The sequence below is a fragment of the Crinia signifera genome, chromosome 5 (genome assembly GCF_055691185.1).
Source record: "Crinia signifera chromosome 5, ASM5569118v1, whole genome shotgun sequence".
Taxonomy (NCBI): domain Eukaryota; kingdom Metazoa; phylum Chordata; class Amphibia; order Anura; family Myobatrachidae; genus Crinia; species Crinia signifera.
Genome location: NC_139221.1, coordinates 245155960 through 245175228, shown reverse-complemented (window position 1 = coordinate 245175228; position 19269 = coordinate 245155960). Strand labels below are relative to the sequence as shown.

Here is a 19269-nt window from a genome sequence, read left to right as displayed (position 1 = left end):
TGAATAACTATTGCGTGACACCACCCTGAGTTTATCCTCATCGGGTCTTGCAATTCTACATGTAAAAGGATTTGGCTATTGAATGACCACTTCAAATGTTTTTTTACTTTAGGCTAATTGTCGTTTGACTTTTCAATGCTCATAGAAGCAGCATGATTGATATTTGAGAAACATTTTTGAAGACAAGAGTGAAGGCATTCATTTGTAAATCATACATGTACATATACACACCACCCAACATGACCCTCTCTAGTAGGAACAGAATGCTCTGTTTCTGGACTTCCATTTTATGTTATGATTATGATTGCCATCACCGATTTTAAACAGGTTGATTGATAAGAAAGGTGCTTCATTACAAGTGATGGTAATCATGACAGCAACCAGGGGGGTGAGGGGAGGACAGAAGGACTGCGGGGAATCCAGTCCCAGGCCCAGACAGAAAGGGGGTCAGGAATGGAGTATAATTTGTCATAAACAAAATTCACTTTTCCAATGAAGCAACGTAGACAGGGGCGGATTTAGGGGTGAGGGCGCCCCTAGGCACAACAATAATGTTCGCACCCCCCTCCTAATTGTATTATTTTTATTGATTACTTATAAGCAGGGCTATTTTTCAGTAGGCTCCAGCAGGAACCGAGGCCCTTATTCTAGTTCACTCTTTCTGACAAAATATTTCTTAGATGGACAAAGCCATGTGCACTGCAGGTGAAGCAGGTGTTACTTGTGCAGAGATAATTAGATTTGGGTGGGGTTTTACACCTGCCTCACCTGCAGTGCACATGGTTTTGTCCATCTAAGAAATATTTTGTCAGAAAGAGTGAACTAGAATAAGGGCCTCATCAGTGGCGTAACGAAAACTTTTGCTCCCCCCCGCCGGGACAATTTCGCCCCCCCCCCCCCCTCGGACAATTTTGCCGCTGCCCCCCGCAGGGGGGTTCGTGCGACGCGGAGGTACCTGTATTCAGGGAGAGCCTGGAGGTCCCTGCAGCGCTGAGTATGATGTTGCCGGCCGGGGTCCCTGCAGTGAAGTGGAAATAACGCGCTATCTCCGGCGGAGATAGCGCGTTATTTCCACTTCACTGCAGGGACCCCGGCCGGCAACATCTTACTCAGCGCCGCAGGCGCAGGGACCTCCAGGCTCTCCCTGCCTGAATACAGGTACCTCCACGCCACATGGACCCCCCTGCCAGCTCCCAGCTGCACCCACAAGCAGTGGGGAGCTGGTGGAGAAAAAATAGCACCCGCAGACCCCCGGCGCCTCCCCACCACCGCGGGGGCTGCGTCCTTATAGTTACGCCACTGGGCCTCATTTCCTGCTGGAGCCTACTGAAAAATAGCCCTGCTTATAAGCCCTCATTTGATAATAGCCAATACTTTTGTTGGTAAGCTGCTCAATCAGAGGTGTGTCATTCAGGTGCCAAAAGGGAGGGGTAAATCTGGTTAGGAAAAAAAACAGTTTGTATCCCAATTGCACACTGAATGAGAAAATAACTACATATTAATCAGATAATACAGAGATCTTGGTTGCATATATCTGCAGATATAGGGCTAAGCCCCCAGGCCGTACGTCAAGGCCTCTCTGTCACTGGGGGTCCCTAATACTGGGTATGGGTCTGGGGTGTGGGCCCCCAACATGCCGACACAGGCTGAGTACTCCAGGGCAGCACACAAATGAAAATTAGTAAGGGTTAATAAGAAGCACAAAGTGCTATGTAGGGAAGTGAAGGTGTGATTAAAATACAAAATATATACAATGTGATAGGAAAAATAAGAGTTAATAAAGTGTTAGGGTTTGCTAACATGGAGCAGACCAGCCCTACCAACACAGGGGGCACCACATTCCCAAACCCATCCCATAAGCAATAACATTTATGTCTGGGCTTAATAGCCCAGTGTAAGGCCACATGATAATGGCTTATAACGTCTGAGAGCCAGCTTACCTGGAGATACCCCTGGCTTCTCCAATGGCACTCAGGTGTCAGCAATCCCTCCTAATGCTGACCCATCTATGCCTCTCAACTGCACAACACTTTTGTTGGTAAGCTGCTCAATCAGAGGTGTGTCATTCAGGTGCCAAAAGGGAGGGGTAAATCTGGTTAGGAAAAAAAACAGTTTGTATCCCAATTGCACACTGAATGAGAAAATAACTACATATTAATCAGATAATACAGAGATCTTGGTTGCATATATCTGCAGATATAGGGCTGGATAATAGCCAATATAATGGAATTATAAAAAAGCCACTAACTGTGACATGTTCTTTTATTATGAATACATATTTACTAATTAGGACAGGTTACAGGGGCAGTATCTGCATGTCATATCCATTTACACTCTATTTAAGATGGAATATAGTACAGTACAGTGGAAATTTTGCAGTTATTGGTACGTTTTGGGCTGACAGTACTATCAGAGGCATCCAAGTGCTGCCCCCAAACATGTGCCGCCCCTAGGCACGTGCCTCACATGCCTAATGGGAAATTCGGCTCTGAACTTAGAGGTTGAAGAGTGCGGTCACTGCTGCAGACACAGGTCTCACCAGGCATTCCAGGTGTTTGAGAAAGGGATAGGGGGCCATGCCTAATTTGTCAGTCCCGGGCCCCACAATTGATGATGGCAGCCCTGGGGTAGTCCAGGAATAGAGCATTCTGTCCCTCCTGGAGAGGTTCATGTTGGAAGGTGTTCATACAAACATCATACTTGCCTACCCTTGAGGAATGGCCAAGAAAATTGGGTCCCCCTCCCTGGGAAGGTGGGCAAGTCTCCCGTATTTCCCCAGAGCACTGCTCCCCCCAAGAGCCGATGAAAGAAATCCTGGAATTTGCGGGTCCTTGGGAGGGGGCAGGACTAAAATTACACAAATCACAGCATTTTGCGTTATGTTAACCCCGCCCACAACTCGCGGACTGACAAATCATGGAGATTGTGAGGATTGGAGGCAGGGCTTTGAGTCGTCAGCCTTGTCCCCACCCCCCAGCCAGGAGATTTGGTTGTCCTCTTCAGGCTTCTCCCAGAGAGGCAAATTCAAAAGTCGGCAAGTATCACATACATACATACATACATACATACATACATACATACATACATACATACATATATTACCTTATCCTCTATATATGGAAAATATTTTTGCCCTTTTCCCACTGAGATTTGTAATGCTTTTTCTAACTTTGATACTGTAGTATAGTCTGGGACTGGGAAGTTATGTTTCCTACAAACGTCTTTAATATATATGATTATGTTTACAGTTCTTAACAAAAATTTAGGGCTTGTTTTTTTTAGTGGGTATTTATCACAGTTTGTAGAGATAAAATCATAAGAGATAAATTACCAACCAGTAATCTACTAACTTTTTAAAAGCCTGTAAGGTGGGGTAAGGTGGTTTTCTATCATGTGTTTACTGTAACACTAAAGAGACTGGGGTCTCTAGCTCCAGGATGAAGAACACTACTACGCAGCTTTACAGGTTGTATTAGACATCCAACAAGTCACATGCAGGTGTCATGCAGCTTTGGGGTATTGCATTAGCATTCCATTTGCATACCATGTGCAGCAGTTGGCAACCAGTAACATAATGAATGAAAAAATAAACAAAATGTTTCAAAATCCACTTAAATGTTAAGTTCACATGTCTTGGAGAACCGGCTCTAAGGTTAATCAAGGGCTACATTTACATAAAAACTAGGTAAAATAATGTGGAAGTATATTTTGTCTCAGAAAGTTGTTGTTTAGTTGTAATATAATCAGTTCATTAACTTAGACCAAAATATAAAGAAAAATAATTATGGAAAATCTAGGGACCAAAGTCAAAACGGCAGGCAGCTGGCTAATGATAGGCACATGGGTATGTCAGTAACAAATCCAACTATACAGTTCAGTTAACAGTTTAATTGATTTCATTCACATCACATCAATTGGTTATGTTTGAGATGCTATTGCTTAATCACTGTTGGGAAACAAAATTAAAGGAGCGCAACCTGAAAAGAAATAGAATAGGAGGAAAAAGTCCTTGTGATTATCTATGCATGTCAAGAAGACATGTAGAAACAGCAGTATAAAAAAATAAGTCTTAGATACTGTATATCATAATATGAATTCTTCTACAGAAGTGCTATAGTAAACATATGTTTCGATTGTCCACCTGGTTCCAATGAATTCCTTAAGGGACTGACAGTGACAATTTGAGCTTTTGTACAGCTCTTGACAGGAATAGTGTCATATGTGACTGTCCATTCAATCTGACTTAAGCTGTGTACACACGGGGGCGATATATTGCTCAGAAATTTATTGCTGAGCAATATATTGCTCAGTGTCTCCTTTTCATCAGCGACCAGAGATGGTCGGTGATGAAAGGGACCTCTGCCGGGGGAGCCGCAGAGGGAATCAGTTGGTTGCAGGAGCTCCTGCGATCAGCGATCATAAGGGGGCTAAAAACGAGAGCGCACACCCGGCGATTTATCGCCGGTGCACACTCCAATTGCTGCAATATTGTGCAGAGGGGAACTGGTTAGAACATATGAACATACATGCATGGATGTATGTAACATATGGGCTGGCTGCAGGTCCCCAGGGATCGGCACTGTTGTGCCTAGGACAGACACCACTGAACCTGTGATGCAGTATTTGACTCCACCCTCCTTCAAAGCCAGCACCCCCACTTTTGTGAAAACTAGCCAATGGCAGCCTGAGTCGAGCTTAGGGGCCGTACACACCAGGACGATTTGGCATAAAAACCTCCGATTTCGATGGGTCGTACGAGCGTTTGCTATAGATTGGTGCAAAATCTTTTGTTTTAAGCCCACAATTCCGATCCGATGCGCGTACCCGCCGGTCGTAGGTCGGATTGAAGATCCTACCTACTGCAGTAAAGATCTGTCAATCCGACCTCAGATTGGGGGCTGATTGTATGCAGATTGCGAGATGATCGTGTGCACTTGCCTCGTCAGACCGTCGTCAGATCCTGCTTGTTTATACTCATTTCCTGGTCACTCCCTCCGCAGCCATTTTGTGAGACTCGTGGATGGTACAGGATAGCAGACGGAGGATCCTGGATCACAGCCAAATTGAAGACAGGTATTTGGACCTTCCCTACCCACCAATGCATTAGCTGCCCACCAATGCATTAGCTGCCCACCGCTGCCCACCAATGCATTAGCTGCCCACCAATGCCCATCAATGCATTAGCTGCCCACCGCTGGCCACCAATGCATTAGCTGCCCACCGCTGGCCACCAATGCATTAGCTGCCCACCGCTGGCCACCAATGCATTAGCTGCCCACCGCTGGCCACCAATGCATTAGCTGCCCACCGCTGGCCACCAATGCATTAGCTGCCCACCGCTGGCCACCAATGCATTAGCTGCCCACCAATGCCCACCAATGCATTAGCTGCGCACCAATTACCCCCCAGTGCATTTGATGCCCACCAATGCAGTGCAGTGATATATCTGTGTGTGTCACTCCCTCCGCAGCCATTTTGTGAGACTCGTCGATGGTACAGGATAGCAGTGACGGAGGATCCTGGAGCACAGCCAAATTGAAGACAGGTATTTGGACCTTCCCTACCCACCAATGCATTAGCTGCCCACCAATGCATTAGCTGCCCACCGCTGCCCACCAATGCATTAGCTGCCCACCAATGTCCATCAATGCATTAGCTGCCCACCGCTGGCCACCAATGCATTAGCTGCCCACCGCTGGCCACCAATGCATTAGCTGCCCACCGCTGGCCACCAATGCATTAGCTGCCCACCGCTGGCCACCAATGTATTAGCTGCCCACCAATGCCCACCAATGCATTAGCTGCGCACCAATTACCCCCCAGTGCATTTGATGCCCACCAATGCAGTGCAGTGATATATCTGTGTGTGTCACTCCCTCCGCAGCCATTTTGTGAGACTCGTCGATGGTACAGGATAGCAGTGACGGAGGATCCTGGAGCACAGCCAAATTGAAGACAGGTATTTGGACCTTCCCTACCCACCAATGCATTAGCTGCCCACCAATGCATTAGCTGCCCACCACTGCATTAGCTGCCCACCACTGCCCACCAATGCATTAGCTGCCCACCAATGCATTAGCTGGCCACCAATGCATTAGCTGCCCACCACTGCCCACCAGTGCATTAGCTGCCCACCAATGCAGTGCAGTGATATATCTCTGTGTGTAAATGGTAAATAGCAAAACCACAGCAGGTCATGCTGGAATGTGTAGTTCAACTAAAGCAGGAGTGTCAAGGTTGGCCAACACTGGAATAGATGAAGCTGTGTACACTATCACCTTGTTTACAATAAAAAGGAAACTGGTTGGTGAAACTTAAAACTTTATTGTGATATTAACAAAAGTGAACCTGAAATAAAAGAAGTGTCTTAACAATATATAAACTATAATCATTTAATAATTTTTTTTATCTATTTTCTTATAGACATGTCTCAGGCTCTGGCAAAGGAGCGTGACTTCGTCGAAGCATTTATCGACAAATACAGGGAGTACGAATGTCTTTGGAAGACGAAGTCCAAAGACTACAGTAACAAAATTAAAAGAGCAAATGCCCTGGATGAGTTGGCCAATTTCAGCCGTTCATATCACCCTGAAGCCAATGCGGAGTGGGTGCGGAAAAAAATCCAAAATCTCCGCACTGTGTTCCTAAAAGAGCATAAGAAAATGCAGACCACCAAGAGATCTGGTGCCGGAGCCGGCGACGTGTATGAGACCTCCTTGTGGTACTACAATCTCTTAACCTTCACCCTGAGTCAGGAGGCACAGAGGACCGGACTGTACCTCATGGTGGAGAGTGAGGGGGATGAGGTGTTGCAGACTGTGGATGAAAGTTCCCAACCATTGTCGGTAAGTACAGACCCGGTATTGACACATGTCCTTCCTCATTATTTTTTTGGGCCCGGAGAATAGGTTCAGTCCACACATGTCTTAAATGTGGTTCTCCTGCCAATGGACAGCACCCACTCCATTAAAATAGTCCTTGTACTGGTCTCTAACCTGCATGGCGCGTGTAGTCCCCCTATACTGTTGCGCCGGCGTTTCCACAGAGGATATCTGCACTACCTCCTTTGGCTCCTCTGGGACCTCTGGTGGTGCTGGTCCTGTAGGCCTTTGTGGTCTTTCCTTACGGCGCAGTAAATTGTGCAGGACACAGCACGCCATGACGACCCAGTCTATTTTGTCCACCCTCAGGTTGATGGCAGTATGGAAAATGCGGAAACGGCTTGCCAGGATACCAAACGCACTCTCCACAAGCCGCCGTGCCCTGGAAAGCCTGTAGTTGAAAATTCTTTTGTCGTGGTCCAGGCCCCTTTTGGCATATGGCTTCATGATGTGCTCATGAAGGGCAAATGCCTCGTCTGCCACGAACACAAAATTGAGCCCATGTTTGGTTTCCTGGACCGACGGCAAGTGAAGAGTGTTGGAGGTGAGCCTCTGGTAGAACTTGGTATCCTTCAAAGTTCCACCATCCGAAGCACGCCCATTCCTGCCAACATCCAGGAAGATGAACTCGTAGTTCGCATTAACCACAGCCATTAGAACGATACTAAAGTATCCCTTGTAATTGAAGTAGTAGGAACCACTCTGTGCAGGCTGGTTGATGCGGACGTGTTTGCCATCAATGGCTCCTCCACAATTTGGGAAATTCCATGTCTCTTCAAACTCTGCAGCGATGTTTTGCCAATCCTTCACGCTGGTAGGGAACTGTAGAAATAATAAATAAACTTGATTAATAAATTGAACTTTGTATTTGTTTCCACAGCAACACAGTGCAGAGACAGAACATTCACCGACCCTGGACCTGTCTGGATTGTCGGAGTCTCCAGGAACATCGCAAGGAATATCCACTACACCCACACCGCCACAACAGGCCTGTAAAAAATCGCGCCGCAAGGAAAAGAAAATAGACAACCCAGAGGAGGAATTACTGATACGGGCCGAACAGGTTCTACGTAGGCCTCCCGACCGATTTGATGCTTTCGGGAAATATTTGTCTGACGGCTTACGCCAGCTGAGTCCAACCCAGCAAATGGCCTTTGAACGCATAAGCAGCGAGCTATTGTTTTTTGGCCGTTTAGACCGCCTTACATTTGAATGCAACATAGCTGGCCTTCTTCCTTGCCAACAACCACCAGGGCCTACTCCCCCAGCACCCTTACCAGTCCCTTCCACTTTGCCAAATCAATCTCCACCTGTCCAAGCATCCTCCGCACAACCTTCAACTCCAGCCCGCTATACCCACCTGTACACCTCATTATTGCCTGATTTCACAGGAGAGCAGGACCCTCCGGTTTTACGTGAATTGTAAAACCAATTCTTGCCCTGTTGGTATGGAGCAGTATGACACATGATGCATGAGGTGCAGATAAAGCCCATGCACACGTGGCGCATGGTGCGGAGCAATGGGGCCGGGACCACTGCTTCTGCACTATGCACCGCGTGTGCATGAAGGTACTTTGATTATCTGCGCCACAAGCACTGTGTGTTCTACTGCTCCGTACCTCTAGTGAGTGCGGCAGTAGGTTTTAAAGCTCAGTTTGTTACAAAATTTTTGACTTGTTATAGCACTTTGGTCTATTTTTATATTATGCGTACCTAATGTTTCTAAAATGACACTTTTGCCATTTGCACATGCATGGAGCAGTATGACACATGATGCTTGTGGCGCAGATAAAGCCCATGCTCACGTGGCGCATGGTGCGGAGCAATGGGGCCGGGACCACTGCTTCTGCACTATGCACCGCGTGTGCATGAAGGTACTTTGATTATCTGCGCCACAAGCACTGTGTGTTCTACTGCTCCGTACCTCTAGTGAGTGCGGCAGTAGGTTTTAAAGCTCAGTTTGTTACAAAATTTTTGACTTGTTATAGCACTTTGGTCTATTTTTATATTATGCGTACCTAATGTTTCTAAAATGACACTTTTGCCATTTGCACATGCATGGAGCAGTATGACACATGATGCTTGTGGCGCAGATAAAGCCCATGCTCACGTGGCGCATGGTGCGGAGCAATGGGGCCGGGACCACTGCTTCTGCACTATGCACCGCGTGTGCATGAAGGTACTTTGATTATCTGCGCCACAAGCACTGTGTGTTCTACTGCTCCGTACCTCAAGGCAGAAAAGTGAAATGTTTTAGATATTTTTGGACATGTTATTGCACTTTGGAACAGTTTGCAGTTATGCGTATCAATGGGTTCTATTTTTGTACCATTTGTATTTAATCCAAAAATAAGGAAAACTAAAAATGTGTGGATGTCAAAGTTTGATTTATTTTAATAAAACATTATATGTTTTCACTACAAGTGTGTGGTGTATATTTCCTTACCTTGCAATACTCGTGCTGCAGTACCTTCACGATTGCTTTGCAGGTCTCGGGGATGATGAGGCCCAAAGCTTGCGGGGAGATGAGGGATCCAAACTTCAGGTCAGCCAGAGACCGTCCTGTAGCCAGAAACCTCAGGGTCACCACCAGCCGCTCCTCAGCAGGTATAGCCATGCGATACTTGGTATCTTGCTTCTGGATGTGGGGGGTGACGAGACGCAGCAACTCATGGAAGGTGGCATCATCCAAACGTAAGAAATTCCTATAATCATTGGGATTATTCTCACGAATTTCCAGGAGCAGTGGCATGTGAGAACGAGCCTGACGGCTCAGCAGCCACTGCTTGGTCCAGCATGACCTAGCTCTTCTACGCTGGGCCCTCAGCTGCCTCACCCTGAGCACAGCATAGGAAAGCAGAAAATCTTGCTGGTAAGAATCCATCACTGCAGACTGCATAATGGACACAGGAAAAGCACACTTTGTAATGCCAGGCAAAAACAAAGCAGAGCAAACAGCTATGTACAGCGTTCAGCAGGTATACACCAAGCCTCACTAGTCACAAAGCACAGATCTAAAATGGCTGCAGTTATTTGTACCCCACAACTAGTCCTGCCCATTATTTAAATTTCAAAAACGACAGTCACTGTGCACACACGATGCACCAAAACGACAGTCGGACGACCATCGCAAACGACTCGCGATCGTTTGAAGATCGTAAGTAAAAAATACACCATCTTATGCAAATCGTGAGTCTGGGCCCGGGGGAGCGCTCCCGAGAAGTTCACAGCAAATCGGTTCACGATCGACGCACGATCGTGATCGTTCTGGTGTGTACGAGGCCTTAGAATGAGAGCGATACTTAATTCTGAGTCCTGAGTGCTGCAGCAGTACCTGTGACATACAATACTGCCAAACCCCAGGATCTTGCAGCCAGCACATATGTTACATACATCCCTGCTTGTATGTTTATATGTGCTAACCGGCTCCCCCATCACTTTTGGTGTGAGCTGCTGGCTGGGACCACTGGCTGGGACCCTTTATGAGGCCATCTGCCTTATTGGGACATTGGAGCTTTGAGACATAGTTGCTAACACCTCCACTGTCACACATTGCACTGCAGTACCTATGCCTGCTCTGTAGCAGTACAGCCTTAAGGTTGTGAATTAGAGTGGAGATGGGGGACCTATATGTATTGGTGATACCTTTTTGAAAACAGAGTGTCCATATGTATAATGTTGATATTTCCTGTTGGTGTAGAACAATGGGCACCAGCTGAATGTGAAATAGAGTTGAGGTCACACATGTACCCTGAAGCAGATATGGAGTTTTATTCAGGATAACAGCAGTTGTTTGCTGTAGTAGCAGTAAAATAGTACAGTACAGAGTAAGAGGCTATGTTACCAGAGACAGCAGTAGCGTTAAGTAAGACTTCCCTGGAGGAAAACATGCTGCATCTCTGCAGTGAAGCTATTTTATCTAGCAGGAATATCAACTCTGCCAGGTGCATAAACTTACCATGCTTGCTTAATAAATATATCTCCAGTATTAGGGCTTGAGTGTTCTAATATAAAAGCCTACACCAAGCTGACAGACAGATGTAAGCTGGGGTTGGCACATACATTTGGTAATCAGGAGTAGGGGCGGATTAGCCATTGACGTTACAGGGAAGCCGAAACCCATATGAGACCACCTGTCAACCAGTGACTTCTTTTTTAAAGGTGTGGCCCTGCCCAAAGTATTTTCCCCATCCCCCTCCTGTCTCCCACACAAACATTCTTAACCGGTTCGTAGAGAAGAGTATCTGATTCTGAAAATACTCTCCAGTCTATTGCTCATCTGTATCCATTGTGACATCTATTAAAGGGGCGTGTAAGGTAAGTATTTATGGTGTGTTTATGGGCTCCACAGGGGGAAGGGATGGGGATTATATGTGATACCCAGGGCATTATGGTAATGAGTTGCTTCTCTGATTGCTTCTCTGATTGATGGAGGTTTTGGGATCTGTGTTCAGACTGTCACAAGCTGTTGTCACAGCTTGTGTCTGTTTGTCTGGTGTTGCTTTTGCTTCCCTTCAACCAATGTCCAGGCTCTGATATTTTTTGGGAAAGTCTGGATATTGGGGTCCGTTGACCCCTCCTCAAGGGGGGGTGGGTACTGTCATGAGCCATTTATTATAGCTCATTACTGTCATGTCTGTTCTGTGTTCTTTTCAGTTTTAGTTTGTGTGTTTAGCTGGAGGCACCCCGGTCCATCTGTATCTTGTGTCTGTGACTGGGTCGCACTCCCCGTCCTTGGCCTGGTGCCCTTAGGCAGGGTGTTCCTCTCAGATATGCGCCGTTTAGTTAGATCACCTCTTGACACTACCTCTGACGATCGCCGTAGTCTTGTCACCTCTTAAATCCTGGTTACATCGGGGTTGGAGTAGGCCTAACTCACTCCTTCGAACGCGGCAACTACAGTAGAACCCTAGCTACCAGCAGATTACGGTCATCTATCCGAGGAGGTCAATAGAGTTAGTGTAGGTTTCGCTATGGCCGTTCTAAGCAGCAGTCCCAGCTGTGGGTTCACACCCAAAACCATAACACAGCCTCAGTGAAGGGAGTTTTTGACAGTTGCTTAAAGATCTGGGGGCTACTAGACACAAGCATATCAAAACCAACAGCTTTCATGCAGGTGTAGTGATGTTTTAATCCTTTGATTGGTATTGGTTCCTCCTCCATTTAAATAGGTGCCACCCATGTGAGGCCACTTCTAGAAATTTTTCCAGGGCTCATTTTATTTCCCATTCTGCCCCTGGTAAGGTGTAAAGTGAGTCCTACAGAATAATCAATAGTATTACAAATTCAGATAAATGTAACAGCCCAAACAAAATACTGAAACAAAGGTTTGTTCCACCTGTAATGTTAAATGATATAACAAAGTAGAAATCATGGAAATACATATACAGTATATTTATCAAAACTCTATTGATTATTTTGAACAGTTCAGACCCCCTTGCTTAAAGGCAAGTTTCTATGTCCTGTTAAAGAGTAAGTAATGTACTGTATGCAGGTAAAATATTATGTGACATTCCAAATATAACCACTAGAGGTCGCAAACATTTGAAAGGATCACTTTAGAAGGTGTTTGGGCACATAAATAAAATTAGGTCCCCAAGCCGATTTTGTTTCCCATTGCAATGCTCCATGGAAACTTTTCTATCCTTACATGGATACAACTAATCTTTTTTTTTGTATTTTTGTTAAATAAGCCATCCATGGAAACCAATGGTAAAATAAAAAAGCACAATGAATTGGCAACAAAGTTTGTAATATGGCTTCAGAAAATATGCATTATCATTTCTGTGGTTAAAAGCATAATTTGAAATCACAAATTCAGGTACTTGTTTCCTAGCACGGCGCCCATCTCGTTGATTGTATGCCTTAACTTTAAGGTACTTAAGGCATACAATCAACGTGATGGACCCGATTTTCTGTCAATCACCAGCTAATTTGCCGGTGAAAGAGAAAATCGCGTTGATCGCGTCCATCGCGGCCCTTGATAAGGGGACGCGATGCGACCGACGCGATCAACGCGATTTTTCCATAGACTTTAATGTTAAATTATTTTTAAAGTGAAAATCGGGTTGATCGCGTCGGTCGCGGGCCATTACAATGGCCCGCGATGCGATCAACGCGATTTGACATAGCTGACAATGTGAAATGGGCCAATATGGCCCATTTTACATTGAATATAGTTGTAAAGTATGTTTAATGCCCCCGTCATTATTAACGCCACCCCGCTATTGACGCCAACCCGAAGCATGGCGAGCGCAGCAAGCCCGCGAGGGGCGGCAGTACGCGTCCTCCGACCTTTTCATACCCCTACTATCCATGTCGGCGTGGAGTTGATTTTATAAAGTGTGGCGAGCGCAGCGAGCCACCGAGCCCGAAGAGTTTGAGCGCAGCGAGCCCCGCGGGAGGACGCGTATACCTGCGCATATACCTCGCGGGGCTCGCTGCACTCACCACGCTTCGGACTCGGTGGATCGCTGCGCTCGCCACACTTAATACAATCAACTCCACGCCGACATGGATAGTGGGGGGTATGAAAAGGTCGGAGGATGCGTACCGAGGCCCCTCGCGGGCTCGCTACGCTCGCCACGCTTCGGGTTGGTGTCAATAGCGGGGTGGCGTTAACAATGGGGGGGGGGGCATTTCAAACATGAGGGGGGGTTTGGTATTAAAATGGGGGGTTTGGGGGCTTTTTACATTGAAATCAATGTAAAATGTAAAATCGGGTCTCAGGGACCATTTTACATTGATTCCAATGTAAAAATCGGGTCGATCGCGTCGATCGCATCGCATGCGATTTGGTTGGCATGCGATGCGATCGACGCGATTTTTCCGACCCGATGGATACAGTCAAAATCGGTGGCGCTGTGCTAGGAAACAAGTACCCAAATTCATTTACAGTGTAAAAAAATTATATTAATATTAATAACCATTTGTAATAATAAACTTCTTGTACTTAAGGTAGATAAATCTTCAGATCTGATTTTGTATTGGATACTAATTGGATGTGGATTCTAGCCCATTGGATGCACAGAAATAAATAGGTATCTTTCTTTACCTGTATGAACAGTTGCATGCTCTTGTGCTTACAGTGTATTTATAGTGCTTCTGAAGACAAAGCACATGGGTGTTAAAGGCCATTTAAAAACATGTTGCTTGACTGTGGTCTCATCAAGGGCCGCCGAGAGGGGGGGTACTAATTACCGGGCCCGAGCTTGCTGGAGGGGCCCGGCGGAGGCCCTGGTCCGAACCCCCCCTCCCCCCTCTGTCCCTTCCATCTCTCCTTGGCAGCAGCAGCAGCACACACCTCTACAGCATGTGCTGTGCTGACAGCAGGCTCAGCATGTGCGTCTCACTGACAACGTGACAGCTCATGCTGAGCCTGCTGTCAGTACAGCACTTCCTGTAGGTGTGTGCTGCTGCTGGTACTGCTGAGGGGGGAGGGGGGGACAATAACACCCTCCCTCGACTTTAGAATGTTTTTTCACCCCATCTAAACATTTTAGGGGTTTGACCTAATTGTGGGAGGTGGCCACGTCCCGTGATTAGGCGTCACCCCCAATTTTTCCCCAGGGCCCGTCATACCTCTCGGCGGCCCTGGTCTCACCCTCCAAAACACTGGTTAATTAATCCTGTGGCTTCAAAGTGGAAATAGCTGGCAATGTGCTATGGTTCACAAAAAATTGCAGATTAGTTATATTCTCTCTGGTCTATTTTTATTGTACACTAGAGGGTAAATTACTAAAGCTTCTAAAATTGAAAAAAGCTGATGTTGTCCATAGCAACAGATCAGATTTTTTTCTAGGATGCTTTAGAGAAATGATAGACACAATCTGATTGGTTGCATTGGGCAGCATCACCTCAGAACACATATGCTTAGTTAAAAACTATCTTGCAAATTAAGTTTGCTTCTTTTGTTGTTCAAGATCCTGAAGATGATGCCAGGTCATTCATTTTTGACCCATTCATTTAATATGTAATCAATTTGAATAAATTAGGAAAATAGTACATCTTGTATTGAACACAGCATGAGGCAAATTAAGTCATTTAGAAAAGTGAAATTACAAAAAATAATTTTTATCATTTTATTTAACCTGGGTATCAACAGTTCATAGACATTTGCATGGATTCTAGATTGAATTTGAAAGTGGAATGATTGTAAATAGTACCATGCAATACAAAAGTTTGAAATGTGTTTGTTACTTAATCGCCCCCACCACCTTTACCGTTCCCTCCATAATGGTAAATGGCTCTTTGTTCTAGCAGGCAATTTTCTAAATGATAAGCAGACCCCCACACATACACATAAAAACTACAGAGTATATTTGAACATTCACATCAGTCCCTGCCCCAGTGGAGCTTACAATCTATATTCCTTACCACATGTACATGCACACACATTCATTCTAGGGTTAATTTGTTGGGAGCCAATTGACCTACCAGTATATTTTTGGATTGTGGGAGGAAACCAGAGTACCCGGAGGAAACCCACGCAAGTATGGGGAGAATATACAAACCCTGCACAGTTAGAGCCATGGTGGGAATCAAACCCATGACCTCAGTGCTGTGAGGCAGTAATGCTAACCATTACACCATCCGTGCTGCCACGATAGTATATGTATGTATTTTATCCCAGGAGGTATAGCTTCACAGTGGTAGTATTTAATATTAACATACTGTAGAAGTACTTAATTCATACATAATAAAATGCATGACTTGAGAATTGTAATAATACATTTATAACATCTCATTTACAATATAAAAGAAATCAGAACAAGATGACAAATGTATTTATTTCCCCCTTTTTGAAAAAAAAAGGTAAGTATATATACTCTATTGTTGACAGAATTACAAGCATGAACTCCTGCCCATTTGAGTCCCTCCAAAACCTAATGAATCCCAGGAAAGGGATAGCAGAAGGAAAGATGTCAAAATTAATTTACATAAAGTCAATGCTTGCAGTTTCAGGTGTAGTGTGTAAGGTAGGTGTGTGTAGGCAGGCTTGTTATAATATCCCTTTAATCCAGAACTTCTATTATTTACACAGGTTCTGTGGCTGGCTAATTTCAAGACTTCATTTCACATAGTTTTAATCAGCCACAGAACATGTGTAAATTATAGTTGTCCTGGATTAAAGGGATATTATTATCCACAGTACACACACAAAGAAACCAAGTTACTCTTTACAGATTATGAAGCCTCTTAAGGATGTATCAAGCTTTAAAAAGTGATAAAATGGAGAGTGATAAACAGAAAGGCAATCAGCTCCTAACTGCCATGTTACAGACTGGGTTTAAAAAATGACAAGTAGGAGCTGAATGGCTGGTTGTTTAGCACTCTCCACTTTTCACTTTTTGAAGCTTGATATTGTACATCTGTCCCTGAGTACTTATGGTCTTGGCCAGATGTATGAAACAGTGATAAGGGAGGAGAATTGAGCCAGTGGAGAAGTTGCCCATGGCAACCAATCAGCTGCTCTGTATAATTTTCTATTGTGTAAATTATAGATGTGAGTCAGTGCTGATTGGTCAACATGGGAAAAATTCTCCACTGGCTCACTTCTCCTCCCTTATACTGTACCTGCTTCATAACTCTGCCCCAATGTACCCTGTGCTTCCAAAAACATGTTTTCCGTATATGGGACAGAGGGTAGTATGTGGCCTATCAGCCCTATAATGACCCTGGCAACTGTGGGGTCACTCATGTTTGGAAAAGAGACATAAATTCCATTGTACAGATAGAGCACCTCTCAGTTAGTGCTGAGGCTCGCCAGAATGCCCCCGGTGGTGAGATGTCACTCCATCTGACTGGGGCGTGCGAGAGTCCCACACGTACACACATCCCAGTTTCCAGGCGGCCGTCTCAACTTCAGGGAAATGGGCTGGCAGTTGGCGATCTGACTGCCAGACCCCTGCTCCATCTGTATGTACCGAAGAGCAAAACATTTTTAATGTTTTCATGGGCAATATTGATACATCAGAAAGGAGGAAATGTGACCACGTAATGTAAAAAAAATAGCACACACCTTTTTATTAGAATTAAATGTTTAAAATTTTACCTCCAATAAAACTTTTGCTACAACAGCAAATTTTACACTGAGAATTTCCCAGCATTGCAGTCATGTATTAAAGTTAGTGACATAAAGAATTTGACGCTTAAACCACATTGGTTTCATTTTCCAAGTCAATGTTTTGCATGTTTTGTTGAGAACTGAACTATTGGCCCAATGGCTTGATGTGCTCACAGGACGGACAGCAAGAAGTTTGTGTATTTTCTGCTAAACATATGCATGTAAGGTATGGCTCTGGGTAAGATTTGGGCAGGGATTCACCCATCTTCAGTTATTGCAACATTTCCAAAAAACTTGTATTGGGAAACTGCATTCAAATTCCAAAAACAAGTATCTGTTTGTAGCTTCTGATGGTAAATTATGATTCATTGTATTTGATAGTCTCATCTCAAGAATCTGAAACATGTAAGAACATCCTGTGACTACTAAGGGAAAGCCCTTAATGACCTTAGCTTGCATCATAGAAAATAAGCATTGGTTACTGTCCGTCTAATTGGGATAGTCAGAATGAAAGTTCCATCTCCGCTACATGTCACTGTTCGGATTAAATACTGCTTGACCTTAATTCTGCTATAAATTCAATCTATGTAATAAATATTAGTTTTATAATAAAATCGAATTTTCTAACAATATGAAAAATAGTGGAAGGATATATCTACTGAAACACTATTTATTTGACTAAGTATGTTCAGTAATATCTTTTCAACAAATGTAAACAGCTTTAACCCTTTGGGCAGTATTCAATGAGAAAAATGACGACGTGCAGCGAATCCTGTTTAGGATTCGCTGCACATTCGCCACTGCCCGCTGCATTCCGGAGCCTCGCCGGCTCCAGTATTCAACGAGTCATGCCGCAGGGAGCCTGAGGACAGTGGCAGGCAGGGAGATGGAAGTCTCCCTGCCTGCCCCAGGAGTTTGTGGCACAGACTGCCCCCCCGGGAGAGCCAGCAGGGAAGCAGATATTCACTGCCCCCTATCGTGCATATGGTAATGATCGGGTGCAGTGAATATATGAATATCTAATGAGCGGCTCGGCTCTGGCCCCCTGCTGGCTGCTCGTGTAAAAATATATATATATATTTTTTTTTATTAAATATATATTCATGTGCTTACAGCACATGAATAAAAATAGCATGTCGCTCCTCAGAATAAAATTCGTGATTTTTTTTACACCAAATGTAAAAAACAAAACACTTTATTTTAAAAGTTCACATTCCACTTCACCATAAAAAGATAGCGATTGCTACTTGGTCAATCATGGCGAAAAAAACCTTGAAATGTATTCGCCATCTGGTCACTGAATAGGGTGATTCACCGTTTTAGTCAAAAATTCGCCGTACAGCATGAAAATAGCACAAAATCGCCAGAAAACATGGCGAATTAGGCTCATTGAATACACCCCGAGTGCCGACATCTCTGTGAGAGATGTGTACAATATCCTCTACAATATGCTGCGGGGGTACCTGTCCTGCGGCGCTGTGTATTTAAAGCTGACGGCGGAGGCAGCGGGGGTCCCTGCACTCAATAAGAAATAACGAGCGCTTCCTCCGGGCTATGCGGAAGCGCTTCTGTTGTGAAAACACTGTCCGCACGCTGATTGGCTGAGATCAGCGTGCGCCGTGCGGACAGTGTTTTCACAACAGAAGAGCTTCCGCATAGCCCGGCGGAAGCGCTCGTTATTTCCTTTTGAGTGCAGGGACCCCCGCTGCCTCTGCCGCCAGCTTTAAATACACAGCGCCGCAGGACAGGTACCCCCCCCTCCCCCGGCACCGGGGCGCCCCCACCCCGACTCGCCTGGAGCGCTCCGGCCCTGGGTCATTATGATGCTTGCTTGGCAATTTTTACACCTATTTTGACAAATTTACTTGGCACTCAAAGGGTTAAGGATTGTCTTTTTTTTTTACTTAAAAAAGCAATGCAAAATTATACAGTTCCTTGCACTTTACATTCTCACCATGCTGTCTTTATAGATGACAAATAAATGCAGACTTGAATGATAATTGCTCCTGCATTTTGTGCATAGAACTAAATGCATCTGTTTGCCAACATGTACACATCTTGTCCCATTACAGCCCAGTTATGTCCCTTTAATTATGCTGCATCGTGTACAGGTCTTCATCATCCATACTTGCATAAACTGTGTCCAAGAGCATGCATCAGGCACTATCCTATTAGCTCCAATGTATTTTTGGACAATAAAAATGGACAGATACCATGATTAATGACCGATGGTCATTATCATGGTATGCAATTGCCGGTCATTTTTATCCAATGAAAATGGACCTGTGATGTGGTGAAAACACATGGGATCATGGATAAGTC

The 19269-nt window shown here is 44.9% G+C and overlaps 1 protein-coding gene across 1 annotated transcript; it reads left to right on the top strand.

Annotated features, from left to right (window-relative positions):
• The first annotated feature begins 5775 nt into the window (after window positions 1-5775).
• LOC146080975 (uncharacterized) lies at window positions 5776-8341 on the top strand. The gene is made up of 3 exons (XM_083188772.1): window positions 5776-5959; window positions 6424-6845; window positions 7762-8341. The coding sequence occupies exons 1-3, from the start codon at window positions 5905-5907 to the stop codon at window positions 8305-8307; spliced, it is 1023 nt and encodes a 340-aa protein (XP_083044898.1). The 5' UTR covers window positions 5776-5904; the 3' UTR covers window positions 8308-8341.
• Window positions 8342-19269: the final 10928 nt, after the last annotated feature.